This window comes from Grammomys surdaster, unplaced genomic scaffold (genome assembly GCF_004785775.1).
Source record: "Grammomys surdaster isolate TR1022 unplaced genomic scaffold, NIH_TR_1.0 130, whole genome shotgun sequence".
Taxonomy (NCBI): Eukaryota; Metazoa; Chordata; class Mammalia; order Rodentia; family Muridae; genus Grammomys; species Grammomys surdaster.
The window spans coordinates 3,868,480-3,884,642 of record NW_021604588.1 but is presented as its reverse complement, the minus strand read 5'-3'; the positions used below and the strand labels follow the sequence as shown (position 1 = coordinate 3,884,642).

Here is a 16,163-nt window from a genome sequence, read left to right as displayed (position 1 = left end):
GCATCCACAAATACACACAAAAACACACATACAACACGTACATATGCACACTGCATGCATATACACAGAACACACACATATAAGTATGCACAAATACACACAACACACACACAGCACACACACAAATACACACATATGACACCCATATAACTCACATAACTCACACATAACTCACACACACTAAAACATATACACACAACACACACAAATACACACATACAACACACACTTATGTCTACACACACACACACACACAAGAATCGAAACAATTCAGAGTTAAGACACAAATGTCAATGGTAGGTCACTGTTTTGAAGTAGAAGGAGGGAGTTGTAGAAATGACCTTGAGATCACCCATTTACCTGATCTCTGTCCAAAGAGCCTCAGAGTTTGACTTCAGAGTCAGAACAGATCCTGATTTTGTTTTTCTCAGATCTGATCAGATACTGCATCAATCTGGACAGAAACTGGTCTGAGGACATGCAGGCAGCGTTCTATTCTATTTACTAGACCAGAAAGTGGAAAGGAGTGGCTTCCAGGGCCTGCTGGGACAATACAGCCTCCTTTCTTTCAACAGAAAGATCAAAATCAATCTTGTCTCTTCCTCTGAACATTTTCCCACATGATGTGATGCCTGAAGCTGTTGCAATTACCTTATTATGAATCTGCTAATGAAACCCACACTCATCACTTCAACAAGGGAGAGCAACAGTGTTAAGGGCTACTATGCTGAGGCTGGAAGGGGCAAGTTGTGGTTAACATCAGGGGACTGAAGCCAGCCAGGAGTGCACACAGGCAGGCAGGTAAAGAGACTCGATGGCATTTATAAGATGAAGAGAGAGACCTAGAGAAAAGAGTGAAAGTCTAGAAGAGAAGGAAAGCACAAAAGAGTGAGGTACCAGAGAAGGTGGAATTCATGCTTCTGTGACATGGCTATGTCTCCTTTAATTTTGATGATATTGTCAAATTCAAGGGACACAGTTGGGACTCAATATCTACATAGAAATTCTTAGAAATTGGGGGAGGGGTTATAATGAAACAGAATTTATACAGTTTTTGATTGGAGTTGCAGAGAAATCAAAGGCCATTTATGCCTAATAACCTGAAAACGTTAGATAACCAATGAAACAACATCATGGCAAGTATAAATATGTAGGAATTACATGGAGAACTTAATTATTTTAGCAAAAATCTAAAATAGTCCCCTAGGGAAATGTGAGAGAAAGTTCATCAAGGTCAATACAAAGTTCATAAACTATTTTCAGGAAGAAATCAAGATCATACCTCACATAATTAAAGAGCCTCAAGTTCATACAAGTAAGAGCATTTCTACATAAAGCTTAGTATTTGCTCCAGACCTGGAAGAAAGATCACATAGATTTTGGGAGACAATTCTCATCTGCTCATTTGAGCACTGAATGTTTAATAGTTAGAAAAACAATATAATTGACTATAGTGATAAAATGTATATTAGGCAGTGGATGGTGTCAGAGTGTTCTAACACACATGGAGAATACAAGGCGATCAATGAACTGAAGAATTCCCAAGAACCAAATGAGGGACAGAAAGGGAGAGAGCATGAGAGAAGCTGAAAAATAGAAACTATGACAGGTAGGGACAGTATCAGAGCCAGACACATTTAGGGATCAGGAGAGTGTGACCACAGTGATATGTGTACAAAATGCAGTTTTGAAGGTGGAATTGTGTGGGGGGGATGTCCAAGTAATTTTAAACCAGGATATTAGATGTACTGTCTGTATGAAAGGCTGGCCTGCTATAATGCTCAGGTCACTTGCTGGTTTCTCTAAATAACAATTTTAACAGAGCACAGCTACAGTGATTCATTCACCTGTTATATTTACCTAATATCTACGGGTGCCTCTTCACTATAATCCACTGAGTTGTTATAGACACCAAGTGGCTTAAGATTGAAAATATTTACCACCTGTCTTTTCGGAAAACACTTGTTAACCTAGGTCAACACAGTTAATAGGCTTGTATAAAGGCAAGAGACAGATTGAAAGAAAAACAGGGCCAGGGCCAAACACAATCACTGTTGAATAGCCTGGACACTAATAAATGGGACAAGAAGGAAGGGAGATAGTGGCAGAAGTGAAGAGATAAACTCCCCAAAATGAGTGCTGTTCTGCAATGATAGCTGAGTTCCATATGTACAAAGGATGCTTATTTTGAAGATAGATAGATAGATAGATAGATAGATAGATAGATAGATAGTCTTTTCAGTTTTTTTTTCATTTTCTCGAATTAAATCTAGTATTCGGTCACCTAGCATTTCCAGGTATGGTATGTGGCATTTCCTCTTTTCCTTAAATTAAAAAGCCTTATTCTGAGCATCAGCCCTTCCCCTTCCAGCAAGTTCCTGCATTCTTGTGAGCTGCTTTACCACAGAGGAGGATACTGGCTTCAAGGATAGCAGAGGAATGAGATGGAAGAATCATAGGCTTCTAAACAATTGAATAAAGCAGAAAATTCTGCCAAACTTCAACACTGATCCTCGGATTGTCACCTGACGGAGGCATAAGCCTTTCTCCATTTAGTTGCTTTTACACAGTCTCTTGTTTTTGTCCAGAAAGCTAACCTATCGTGCCCATTTAAAAATCTCACTTAAGAAGTATCCCCATATCTAGGATTTATATTTATGCATATGTCTTATATTCCGTGAACTCTGGAGTCCATACATGGCTCTGATACTGAGAATTCATCCAATAGAATCTGCAATGGCATGGCGAAGACAGTAGCCATCCATCCATAGGCATGGGAAACGTCTGAGAGTGTGCAGCATGTCACTTACCTATGGCACTCCGTCAGAGTATGCCCCTTTGTAGTGCTAGAATAAAAGAGCCACTGTGCTAGTCACACTTTTGTTCCTGTGACAAGTACTTGAGAGAAACAAGTTGAAATAGGACTTATTCCAGCCACAGTTTCAGAGGTTTTAGTACAGGGTCACTCCATTGCTTTAGGTCCGTGGCATGTCGAAAACATCACAGAGAAAAGATATGGGTGGATGAAAAGCTCTTCATCTCGTGTGGACCAGGAAGCATAAAGGAATAAACAATAAGAAAGAGTAATGGCCAAAATATAGCTTTCAAAGGCATACTGCTACCAATCAACTTCTTCCAACCAGACCACACTTTTACCAGTTCCAACATCTCCCAATAATCTACTTAAATTTTGAGCCCATCAAAGAAGTAAACCATTGATTAAGTCCTAGTCCTCAAGACTCATGATCCCATGAGCTCTAAAAATACGCTCACACACATACACCAATGTGCTTTATTAACTTCCTAGGGCAATTTAAAAATCAAGATTCACAACATTAGTCACCCAGGACATACTAAAAAGGACAAAAAGGGGGACACAGGAAAAAAAAGAGTAAGGCAGAGAAAGAAGAAGAGGAAATAATAGGATAAAGAATGAGTCTGAGGGAATTTATATGCAGGGAAAGCAGGAAGACCCAAAGCCTCAGTCAGGACCACAGTGTGCTGACTTGCAGTGTACCAAAAGATGCCCTGTGCATACAGATTAAATTCCATACAGTGGAAATAGAGTCTCAGGGAAGCTAGATAATGTGTCAATCATACCTGCAGTCTAGAAAGAGTTAAACACAAATTCCACTAGGTACTGCTAGGATGTACATGTCTAATCTCATGTCCCTTCAACTATGTGTTGTCACTTTCACAGATGGCACCAAAATCTTATGTAAATATTTATTTACATCCTTTGACCTATTTTTTATTTACTCTTTCTATTACTTGGTTCCTTAAGCTATAGCTCATTATTTCTGACCCAAGTCCTAGGACCCAGTCATATATCCCAGCGTCCTTTGACTTTTCTCTATTACTTCCATGTTCATTATCTCACTAACAAAGTCACTAATTCCCAACTTGGTCATTATTATCATCCCATCTCCAGGTAATGATTTAGACATCATAGATCATTTCAATGCTGTTTAAATTGTTCTAGAAAAAAGAAGCAATTACTTTTATGGAGCAAATGTAAAACTGATACTAAATTCTGACAAAGGTTACACAGTCAGAAAACCTAAGAATAGCCTCACTTAGAAATAGTGGTGCAACGTACTCTTCATAAAATATTATTAAACAAAATCCAATTTCATATTCAAAGAACAATTAATTATTACCAGGTGAAGACTGTTTCACAAATGCAAAAGCAGTTCAAAATGAAAAAATCTGTGTATATAATTTATTTTTCAAATAAATCCAAGGACAATGTATTAGTTAGGATTTTACTGCTATGAAGAGACACTGTGACCAAGGCAACTCTTACAAAGGACATTATTTAATTGGGGCTGGCTTACAGATTCAGAGTTTCAGTCCATTATTATCAAGGTGGGAGCATGGCACCATCCAGTCAGGAATGGTTTAGGAGGACCTGAGCGTCTTTATCTTGTTTCAAAGGCAAACAGGAGAAGACTGGCTTCCAGGTAGCTAGGGTGACAGTCTTAAGGCACAAGCCCACAGTGACACACCTACTCCAACAAGATCACACCTACTCTAACAAGGCCACACCTCCTAATAGTGCCACTCTCTGGGCAAAGCATATGTAAACCATCACAGACTACAATCCTATCGTCAGTTCTATAAATACTGAAAAACATTTAATTATAAAAATATTCTTTGTGAAGGAAAAACTCAATTCTTCTTTAATATGCTAACTTTTATTTAACTTAACCTAATTTCAGACTCAGATCTAAAAATTATCAAATGGGTATATAGTAAAGGTGACATCTCAAATCGGAGGGAAACCTGTGGCCACTTAATGAATGATACCAACATCTGAGCAACTATAGAGATAGCTAATGTATTACTTCTCATAGCATATCTGAACAAGCAAATATGACATGCCTCCTACCAGAATAAGCTCGAGATCTATTAAACATTTAAAGGATAAACATTAGGATTTAAAAGAAAACTTATGAATCAGATTAAAATCTTAAAACATGTACAAAATATTCTCAGCTAAACTTCGAAAAAGTGTAAAATCTAAAAAATAACAATAATTAATGCTTTTAATTTTATAAATTCCAAGTCTTTTCCAAACCTAGTAACAAAATGAACAAACAAGTTCTTACATGGTGATGCACAGGTTTCAATCCAGAACTTGGGAAGTAAAGGCCCGCCTAGGCAATATGAGATTACCACAGAAACAAACAAAACAAATATAATCAAGGGGAACAAACTTTATGTAGAATGCTTATAACTGACATTATAGGAAAAAGAATAACCTACCAAGTATCTGAGTACTTGTAACATACAAAACTGACTAGCAATGGGATGTTAGTCTAGTGGACTGACAAATATCACACAGCTGTGAACTGATAACTACGAAGTGTGGGGATATAGAAACCTTCATATATTGCTGATGAGAACCCAGACTGATGTACCCATTCAAGTGCAAACTGACAATCTTGTTATGTATTCATTATCTTTATGATCAGAAATTCTCCTCCTGACATATATGAATTTCCCTCCCAAAGTACCTCAGAAGATATGCACAATGATAATAATCACAGCATTGTATCCAGTAGTAGGCAGTAAGAGGCAACCTGTGTGTCCGCCATCCATGGAGCTAATAAAATATGGTCAATATCCACAATCGGGTGTTCTACAGCAGTTGTATTCCTTTGAACTATGGCGTCAGTTGTATTCCTTTGAACTTTGGCGCCAGTATTCCTTATATGCACTGCTAGATATGGTAGGCTATATATGTCTGAGCACTATGTACATCTGAGCTTACTTGAGAGTTAACTAATTCAAAGTTAAAAATTAAAATGTACTTATTCTGTCACTGCACTAGCTAAATTTGCAGTTCTGAACAGGTACATGTTATTCGAAACTACCATATTGGATAAGGCAGACATAAAACAGTAACATTACTGTTAGATAAAAGTGGTCAAAAATCGTGTATCATAACATGATTAAGTCTTAATAAATATAGTAGTGACTAAATAAGGAAAAGAGGCGTGGTCAAGCACACCTGTAGTCCCAGCTTAGGAGGTAGAGATGAGGATCAGAAGTTCAAGGCCATCACACATTAAATGAGTCTAATTCTATAGATAAATACATAAATAAATAAAAATGTAAAGTCTAGTTGTGGGACAGCAAAATGACTTGGCAGGTAAAGGTGCTTGCATACAGCCCTGAGTTATTGAATTCAACCCCCCCCTCAATACACACAGCAGTAGGAAAGAAAAGACTCTCATAAGTTGTCCTGTGATCCCCACATGTACAATGTTTCACGGAACACCTGCACTCCCACACACATGCACACACACAAATGCACACACAAATGCATCCACATGTGCACACACATGCACACATACCCCCCCCCACACACATATTAAATATTTTTACAAGGAACACTAAATAGGAATTAGGAACAAAGATAAAGTGAAATTGATGCCCGGATAAACTAATAAAACTTTGGAAAGAGAGGCTTACATAGACTTAAAACTAAGCTGTGAACTAGAGAATATTTTTAGCATAAATTCCTACATCGTGATCACAATAAATATGCACAAACACAAAGAAAAGTAAGTACACAAAACTTATATACAGCCTTCAGCCAGAACAACTTCTTTGACAAATAGAAGAGATTTTTCTAAAAAAAGGAGACACTCAATGTATGTTCACTAAGACTTCTAGCAAATATGAACTTCTTCGGGTACAAATCTATAAGAAGAATGCTGCTGCAGACATCAAGGGTATGAGCATCATTAAAGACAAACAAACAAACAAACAAACACCCACAAATGTTCCCTGAAAAACTGGGAAACAATCCTATTACCAAGTTCGTTGTTTGCCCTGTTGTAACCACACAGGATCAGAGCAAGAATTCTGCCAAGATAACAAATGTGTGTGTCAAACGTATCAACACTTCTAGGAGTCAAGATAACTTCCTGAACATGTGAAGAAAAATTATGAGACGAAGAAAGACACTGAAGAAAAATATTCCTGGATGCAACTGAAGAGACAGATTTCAGTCCTTCCCAGTTTCTAGGGTTAAGGCAGTAAAGATGAGAAGAAGGAAGACCTGGGTATTTTTGTAGGATAGTCTAATTATTTTATAATACCATAACCATGGATATAATATCACACAAGAAAAAATGAGAGGCACCAACACATGAGCATTTATCAATATATGTAACTTTAGAGTGCCAAGAGCCAACTCTAATGCCAGAAAACTATAATAAAAGAAATCACTCAGGAGATTCAAGGACCCTAAGATAGGCTGCAGAATGCAACAAAAACATTAACACTATTATAGATGTCTGAATAGTCTCAGTAAAGGTAGTGAGGGGTACATGCTGACCCAAGCAAGTTTGGAAATGAGTAGTGTTTAAAAATAAAGCAAAAAAGAAAGTGTACCGAAAACTGTACTCTCATTGTTAGTCATTTGTGGGTAAGCAGTTCTAATTAATAACCGCTACAAACTGCATCTTGGAATTGAAATTTTAAATAACTGGATGGCAGATGATCAGAACTGGGTTTCCCCATCGTGGAAGTAAGGTACTAAGGAAAGAAACTGTAGAGTGATTCATGAATCCATTAATAATATAGAGAGTAGAATAGAGTTAGAGTGGTCAGTATGAACTGATGCTTAACTTGATCCACCTATAGTTGTTACCTATAGAAATGGTCTCTGCATTCATGGGTGGACGAGTCATTATGTAGTTTGTTCCTTTGATGTGCCAGATGACAGGGTCAAAACAATAATATACCTAGTCAGTGCATAAAATAATTCCTGGTGCCTATATCTTGATTTTTAATACCATTTCCAAAAAAAAAAGGAATCAGTGTTAGTGTTCCTGAAAGATAGAACCATGTCAGGTATGTGGCGGGGGGGGGGGAATCTGTGATAAACCTAAAAGAACTTATGTTAGCTAAAAGTAAGAATAGTCCAAAACAAAAATCCACACTAACAGAGGCATGTGAAATGCACAGGAGCCTACTGAGGGAGTTCCCATTAGACAAAGCTAGAACAAGCAATTTGCACAATAAAATCAATAGAATAGTATTGAATTAAAACCCCAAATATAAAATAAATATTTCCCAGTGTATAAAATAAGTATTTATAAGTCCATTTGTTATGAATGATGAATGAATGAATGAATGAATGAATAAATAAATAAATAAATAAATAAATAAACAGAAAATACAATTCTCTCATATAGGATGATTCTAAATAATTAATGCAGACATTAAGCCTATAAAATAAGTAGTTTAGTGTGGTCTGTGGGCAATGTATTGTGCTGGAGTTGCGTTCAGAATGAGGAGAAGAGTGAACCTCTACAGCAGTGACCTCACAGCACAGCCTCACTAAGTAGTCAAGATCACCAGCACCTGTGATCAGCCATGCTGCTATCATATAATAAAAATGACAGAATATGCCTTCTTCAAACGCCACATCTCTTCTAATTATCGGGAAAAGTTCAGAGGAATCCCAATGGAAGAACATTAAGAACCAGCCAAGGCCATTAAGAACAAGTCTGAGAACCTGTCATTGGCAAGAGAAGCCTAAGGAAACAGGACACGTAAACGGAATGCAGTATCGTGCTCGGGACCCTAAGCAGAAAGCCAAAAGCTGGTTCTACAGCTGTCACAAGAACATCAGACTACTATAAAAGGTTAACAGGAGGAGAGCCTGAGTGATCATGTATCTATGTTCTAAATAATGAAGCATGGTTTTCAAAACTATAAAAGAAAATAATTCTGTCATCATCTTCAAAGTTCCCTTTACTCCTCCCCTTATCACTAAGATCTTCTCTTAGCTGTGATTCTGCTCATTTTGTCTTTTGTATCCTTGCTTTGCATAAACATTTGATCACTTTGTACCTGTCGTCACACAAGATGACTCCACCATACAAGATGACACATCATGAGTGGGTCAACATATTTACTTCCCGTCTTCAACTAATGATGCTTGTAGGTTTTGCTATTACCAATAGCATTGCTGCAAATATTTCTGGTATACGCTAAAGACTTTCTGTGCTGTGGATTATGTAGCTAGAAGTGAAACTGCTTAGTCTTAGAGTGGTCTCATTTTCAAGCCCACTTTTACAAAAGTTGTGGTATCAATTCAGATATCCATGAACAATAATCTAATTTTTATGAAGTGTGTTCTGTGAAAAGAAATCCTCATGAAGATGTTTTGATTTTCTTATAAAAATTTTAATCTACGTCATAATTGTAATAAAATTCATATGGTGGTAGATGTCATTGTAATGCATTAGAAACTGTCATAGGTTTACAGTCTGGAAGGTTAACTTGTAATCTGTGGGCATCTATCTGAATGTGGTACAAAAGTAAAAAGATTTGACATGTCTCTGCTGAAAATGTACCAAGTTCTTCCTCATAAACTGACAGTTAACTGAGAAACTCTTAGCCATTTAATTTTAATCATATTCAAAAGTAGGGAAGGGAAGAAGGGATAAAAGAAAAAAATCGATAGAGGAAGAAGCAAGGGAGGGAATATGTGTGTGTGCATACATATACATACACATGTATGCATATGCATGTATATATTTTTGCTCTATAAAACAAGATCTCAATCTTCCCTCCAAAGAGGAATAAAGAAATTAAGCTTGTATTTATTTTTCTTTCATAAGCTCCAATGTCTTGAATTTAAGCTGTATCAGCAGATCTTGAACACTTGAAGCATCATAAAAATTCATCATTCCTGCATTCAAAACTCCTTTGATGTAAAAAAAATCTACATTTCTATGGAGAAACAGTAAATAATAGCTCTCTCAATACTATAAATTAGTGTGATCTGCTTGTGTGTGTTGTTCAAGTGCTGAAACCTCCAGCTTAAGATTGCTATCATTCATTCCACTGTGTCTCAGATGAGGCAGCAACTCCATATCAACTTGCTCACTGGTAATCTAAACAGTTCACTGTATGGAGAAGCAAAGTAAATAACGGAAATACGTTTTAAAGTTCCTCTTTCAATGGGAAGTGTACAGATGTATGAGAGGAAGCTAGGAATAGTGAAGTACTTCAATCGCTTACAGTTAGTCCAAAGCCCACCTGTAAGGAGAAAATGCTGTCCAGTGTTAAATCTGAAGCCAGTTGCTCACTACATGATAGCTCACTGGGCTCTGATGGTAAATTCTAAGCAGCACAAGACCATGTAACAAAAGTCAGAGGCTTCATATGAGAGCTAAACATGGTGGTTTTGTATGGGCCCATGGTTCCACCCCTTCATACATTATTTGCATTTCGAGGTGACACTTCCCAGAATATTGACATATTGTCATCATCAACTGGCTTATTCATCATGCCTGTGGATGCCATAGAATACCTCCAAGTAGTAACAGAACAGGACTAGAAATAAGAACCTCTCCAATTCTTCAAAACCAAATCAAACTTATTAGGTGTTTCTTGATGGAGTTCACCCTCTGCAGTGAGGCTTGAGTGAGGAAAGGCTAAGCGGACAAAGATGTTCTAGAAGAAGGTGCACACAAAGAATCTCTTTGTATAAAGCAGGCAAATGTGTTTTCTTTATCTTCGTCATTGCCAGGGATCCTTTATTTATGTAAAAGGATAATTTTTGAAAAAATTAAACCATACATTAAAAAGCATAGAGAAAGGACTAAATGTCATATCAACTATCCTAAGTTTAAGTGATAGACAGGTCAATCCATTATTAACAAGTGGACCCCAAACGCTTTGTTTACCCCAATAGCCCTAACTCTTCTCCACTATTGGAATGGATGGTAAATCAGAGGCTGACACCACATCTGTCTTCATAGCCTGTTCTTTTAACCACCACACTGGACTACTCTAGACACCTTTGATGGCATCTTGTATGTGGATCCTTGCTACACGAATACAGGCTGATTCATCCTTAGGTGTACTTTTCTTTCATGAAATCCATGATAGCTGATGCAAGATGCCAAGGCTCAAGGACAAGCTGTCTCTTTGTTAAGGTCTATATATGCAAAGGCTCAAGAGTTGATTTGAAGCAGAAGAACACCGTCTTCAGCTAGCATTGGGAGTAATAAGCACATCTTATCTGTAACACTGAAAATTTGGATGTCATTCTTCATATTAACTGTATTCCAAGATCAAATATGCTCCCAAAGCAGGAATGCCCACTTCTATGAAAGCCAAGACACAATTTTTAGTTGAGATATTAGTCTGGTAAACATTTGAAATCTCCCAAGAGGATAATATGGCTTATGTACTCAAATATTTTTAGTTCGAAATTACAGTTGCTTTGCAATACTTTAAGACTCTTCACAACACATCTGAAAGCAGAGGTTTAGATTATCTGACTTGGAGTTGTCTGATAAGTACCATAAAGAAGACAGTCTGCCACAATAAAATTCATATTTGTGGAAAGGCAAAGCTAGAGATGTCAGGACCTGAATATAAACATTCTAATTCAAAACTATGTATAGATAAAGAAGATGGAACTTACAGTGCCACCTTACCTTTGTACCACAGTCTGCAGCTCTCACCTTAAGGAACAGGATGCAAGGAGTCCTTCTACACTACCACATCTTACAAGTAAAATTGACAGGGCTGGTAGCTGAGACAGCCTCTGCGGCCCCATCTCACTGTTTCCAGGTCAGGTCAGCTCTTCCTGCCTGACCTATGGAGAGCCATGCCTTACTCTCCAGACCCACATGCAGTTCCCACTCTTCCCATATCTAGGCTCCACTCTAGTCAGGGTAGTCTTCATACATAGCCAGGTTATTTCTATATCCAAGTACTTATAGTCACCACTATCCTGTGGACTAACCTTTCCACATGACTGCAAATACCTTCACTTCTAGATAAAGCCAAGTCAAATCTACCTTTTACTTTATTAACATGTGTGTGTGTTTATGTGTATATACAATATATATTGTACTTTTTGTAAACAAAAAATGCAATAGTATTCCAGATGATAGTGGTCTGTGGAGGGCTTAGGGAAGACTTCACAGAAAGGTTATATAGGTGCAATGTTCATGCAACAGGACACCTGTGAGCAGGGAAAGACAGAGAGCCCTCAAGGGAGATGAAGGTGTGTGCAAAGTCTTTAAAGGATCCCAAAAACTGTAAATGACTTGGGAGGATGTGAGGCTTGAAAAGTTGGCAGCAAGATCACTTATTAAGGCCTTTGCTTGGAATGGGAAAAGTGTATGACTCATTGAAATGGTAGGACTCAAAGCACAAGAAAGCCAACACTTGTTTCTTCTTTTATTCTCATTTTTTTTTCCAGGAGTGACAGGACCTGATTTTGGTCAAAGCACTGCTAAGCACACACTCCATGGAGCATGCTATTCTCCCAGGAGCATCTATTTCCTTGGCATTCTTATGCTTGTCAACATCCAAACACACAACTTGGTATGATTACAGTTCTTACAAGTATCTTTGTGCTCCTGATGAGTAGAAGGTACCTGGGGCCAGGGATGTTGTGGTTAACTTCTGTGTCCTGATAGCTCCAAAGAGAGCTAAGAAGTAAGAACTTCATAAATTCCCATAACTACTAACTGGAAGCAAGTCTCCCACCAGAGAAGTGTGAGACAAGATCTACACCCAGATTATTACTTCCCTCGCTATGAATCTTGACTTGCAGCTCTCAGGATCACAAAAGTTAACTTTAAGAACAAGTATCCTTCAGTTTGTCCTCCATGCACTTGGACTCCTCTCCCTTTCTGTTCCTTTAGATACTTCTCCTTTGGAATTCCAGGACAAAATGGACAGACAGATGCCAGCAAATCACTGGTTCTGAGAGTATTTTGGCACCTGGGAAGTTGAAGAACAACCTTGCACTTTCTGGTCCTGAAGTGACAGTGCCTGTGCTTCTGTGTTAATGCCTTAGTGCAGCAGGTTACCATAGCAACCCCAACAGGGTGCTGCAGTGGGCAGCTTTGTACAAAGGCACAGGAAACCAATTATTGAACATCTAAGCTTTGGACATCTAGCTCATATAGGTCTATATACAGGCCTGGGTTTGGAATTCTTCAGAAAAAGAAGTAGCATTCTGAGTGGCTGCTAGCCCAACCTCCCCCTTTCATCCATGTGTGTCCACCTTTATGCACAGTAAATACTGCATGCAGAACCCCAAACAGCCTCCTTAAGGAATATATAATTCTCCACATTCATTCTCCCAAAGCACAAAGAACAGATTGAATTTGCACATCAGCATGATTTCAACAGAACTTTATATCCACTGAATAACTCAACAAATTGTATGCTGCACTGAGAAGCCCAGCCACGGTTCCTGTTGCTAGCCAGCCTCCAGTTTTTATTATGTTATTGGTATTTTTCCTGCAAAAATAAATAAATAAAATAATCCATTCAAGTGTGTAGGTTGGATTCACTGGGTTTAACTGAGTTGCACTCCAGGAACTGTAAATGAACTTTTCATAGGACCAGGCAATCTTTAAAATTACTTCTCCATTGTGACTCAAAAAGGAGGGCTTACTCACCTACTCTTTTTTTTTTCTCTCAGTACTCTTTTTTTTTTCTCTCAGTATAAAGATGAATCTTTGTAAAAGAAGAACAGCAGGAAGGTTCTAATTTCACCTGTGGTTTCAACCTACACATGGCCAGCAGGGAACCATGTTCCTGCAAAGTGAATTTGAGTTTGTAGGACATTAAGTAAATGTGATAGTATTCTGGATTGATATTCTCTCTCTCTCTCTCTCTCTCTCTCTCTCTCTCTCTCTCTCTCTCTCTCTCTCTCTCTCTCTCTCTCCCCGAGTTATGGTTACTTTTAACCCTTCTCCTGGACAACATTGGGATATATGACGCATATTGTAAGACTTTGCAATTGTACTCCGAGGAAAGGGAGTGCACAGTAGGTGCAGGCAGCACGGAGAGACGTAAAGCTTCAGATGGAGAAGTAGAGAGATGTGTTACCTAAGTCACATGAGCCTGTGATGCTTGACAAGACTCTTGTCATGAAAACAAGAGGAGCAGTGTCAAAGGGACATAAGATGCAGGGGCTGAGGAAATTTTGAGACCTAAGAAAATTAGGAGAAAGGGATCAGAGAGATGTAAACAAAAGGAAAGTGAAGCCATTCCATTCTGTGTGCAGGAATAGCTATACCTACCTAGGGTAGTTAGGAGAACGAGGAGAGCAATAGTAACAATGGGTCACACAGTTGGACCATTTCCTTAGGAGACACTTTAAAATGTCATGGAGAGGTGGAGGCACCCCAATAAAAAGGTTGTTAGATTTAGCCATGAAGGTACAACTTCCCAAGATAAACTCCAGGCTCATAAGAAATTTGTTTGGAAGGAAGGGTATGCAAGCCCTGAGGAGTGAGGATCAGCCCTAGCAGTAAAGTATGCACATGCTGGCAAGATGACCACAGAACTCCTGTTCCCAAAGCCTGGGGGATAGCTGTGGGTGGGTCTGGGTGTCCAAGGATGTGAAGCATGTGGCATGCAAGCAGCGCGAGAGAGGCCTATGAGAGTTGGGCTGGAAACTGACGCTGTTCAGTTGTGTTCCTGAATGAAAACTCACAGCTCAAGACTGAGAAAGGTTTCAGAGACTCTCTTAGCAACCTGTTCCTTTGGGGCAAGGCAACTAAGAGGGAAGGGTCAGGTCTCCAGATTGGATTTGGGGAGACATCAGGTGCACTGAGGCCCAAGTGCTGGCCTGCAAGTGGGTGTGAAGAAAGGTCCAGGAGTGGGGCGGATCCAGGGAGGTATTGTGGGGGAGGGGAAGTGGCCACAGCAAGTGGATGTGTGGAACGGGCCAAGGGGGGAGGGGGGACGCCTGTCCAGCGCCTCCTCCGGCCTCTTCCACCTTTTCCGGGACTCACCCAGCACGAAGTACGGTAGCTCCGTGTTCTCTAGGTCGTCCACCACGACCATTTCTCCGGGGAAGTCATTGCGCACAGAGAAGAGAAGCTTGGGTTCCGAGGCCGAGGGACTGTGCATGATGCTCAGGTCGTTCTCGCGCAGGAAGGGCAGTGCCGACACAGTGATGCTCTTGAGCTTGCACTCCAGCTCCTTGGATGGATCCACATCGCCGGCAGCTGTGGCCAGCACCGCAACCGGCCCCCAGCAGCAGGCGAAGAGGGCGCAGAGCCTGGCTAAAGCCATCTTGAGCCCTGGCCGCCTTCCTCCCAGCGCTGCGATGGTGGGGGAGGCAGCCAGCAGGGAGGGAGCAGCGAGCAAGCAAGGGAGGCGGGGGAGGTTGGGGAGGGGACGCGGAGCTTGAGAGCCCTGGTCCCCGAGATGAGATGCTTCTCAGAGAGCCCTAGGTTCCAGCGCTGAGGTCTGGAGAGCCTGGCTCTTTGTTTCCCGGAGCTGCTTATCTGGGGAAAGGAAAGGGGGGTTGATGGGGAGGGGGGACAAAAAAGGAAAGGAAGGATGTTGGGAGGAAAGAGGAAGAGAGCTGGGGATTCTAGGGAATCAGGTCAGCCCCCAGCTGGCTGATGATGCTCCTGCCTCTCTCCTTTCCATCCCCCAGGCTCTTAGTTATTAACTACCTGCTCTGCATTTTAAAAATTGCGTCTTTGTAATGCAAAAATCTCTCCTGTCCCAGCATCCTCCAAATGGCTTGGGAAAAAGCATACACTGGCACACACCTTAAAGGGCTCATCTTCAAAAGCAGGTGTAGAGTTTTGAGGGTGTCTTTCTAGACAAAAATGTACCCAGTGTTTTGGGGGTTTGTGGGTGTGGCTTATCATCCTCCTCCTCCTCCTCCTCCTCCTCCTCCTCCTCCTCCTCCTTCTTCTTCTTCTTCTTCTTCTTCCTCCTCCTCTTCCTCCTCCTTCCCCTCTTCCTCTTCCTCCCCCTCTTCTTTCTCCTCTTCTTCCTCTCAAAAAAAAAAAAAAACCAACTTCTTAGTTAGATTGGTTTGTCTGTTGGATTAAGGTGTTGAGATAAATGCACACATATACATTTTGATCCAATATGGATTCTGCAGAATAATTAATGATAATATTTGCAATGTTGATATAAATAGAGCAATCCGAAAACGATGAACAACAAAAAAAGAAGTCTATGTAACTCATACTGTTAAGCAAAATAGAACTTTCTCTTGCAACTTATGCCTCATTTCATCTCTGTCACAAATGCTATGTACAATAAGCAATAAAAAGATGATGGGGATGCTGTGATTGATAGGGAAAGGAGACTTAGCTCAAATAAACGGTAAGCATTTAATTTTA

The 16,163-nt window shown here is 39.8% G+C and overlaps 1 protein-coding gene across 2 annotated transcripts in view; it reads right to left on the bottom strand.

Annotated features, from left to right (window-relative positions):
* Positions 1-15,396, bottom strand: part of Astn1 (astrotactin 1) — a 308,690-nt gene extending 293,294 nt beyond the window's left edge. The window contains exon 1 of one of the 2 annotated variants that reach the window (XM_028759116.1): positions 14,808-15,396. In XM_028759116.1, the coding sequence (XP_028614949.1) occupies positions 14,808-15,090 (283 nt within the window). In that variant the 5' untranslated portion in view covers positions 15,091-15,396. The remainder of the gene's footprint in view (positions 1-14,807) is intronic. The other variant, XM_028759110.1, reaches the window with a different exon arrangement.
* Positions 15,397-16,163: the final 767 nt, after the last annotated feature.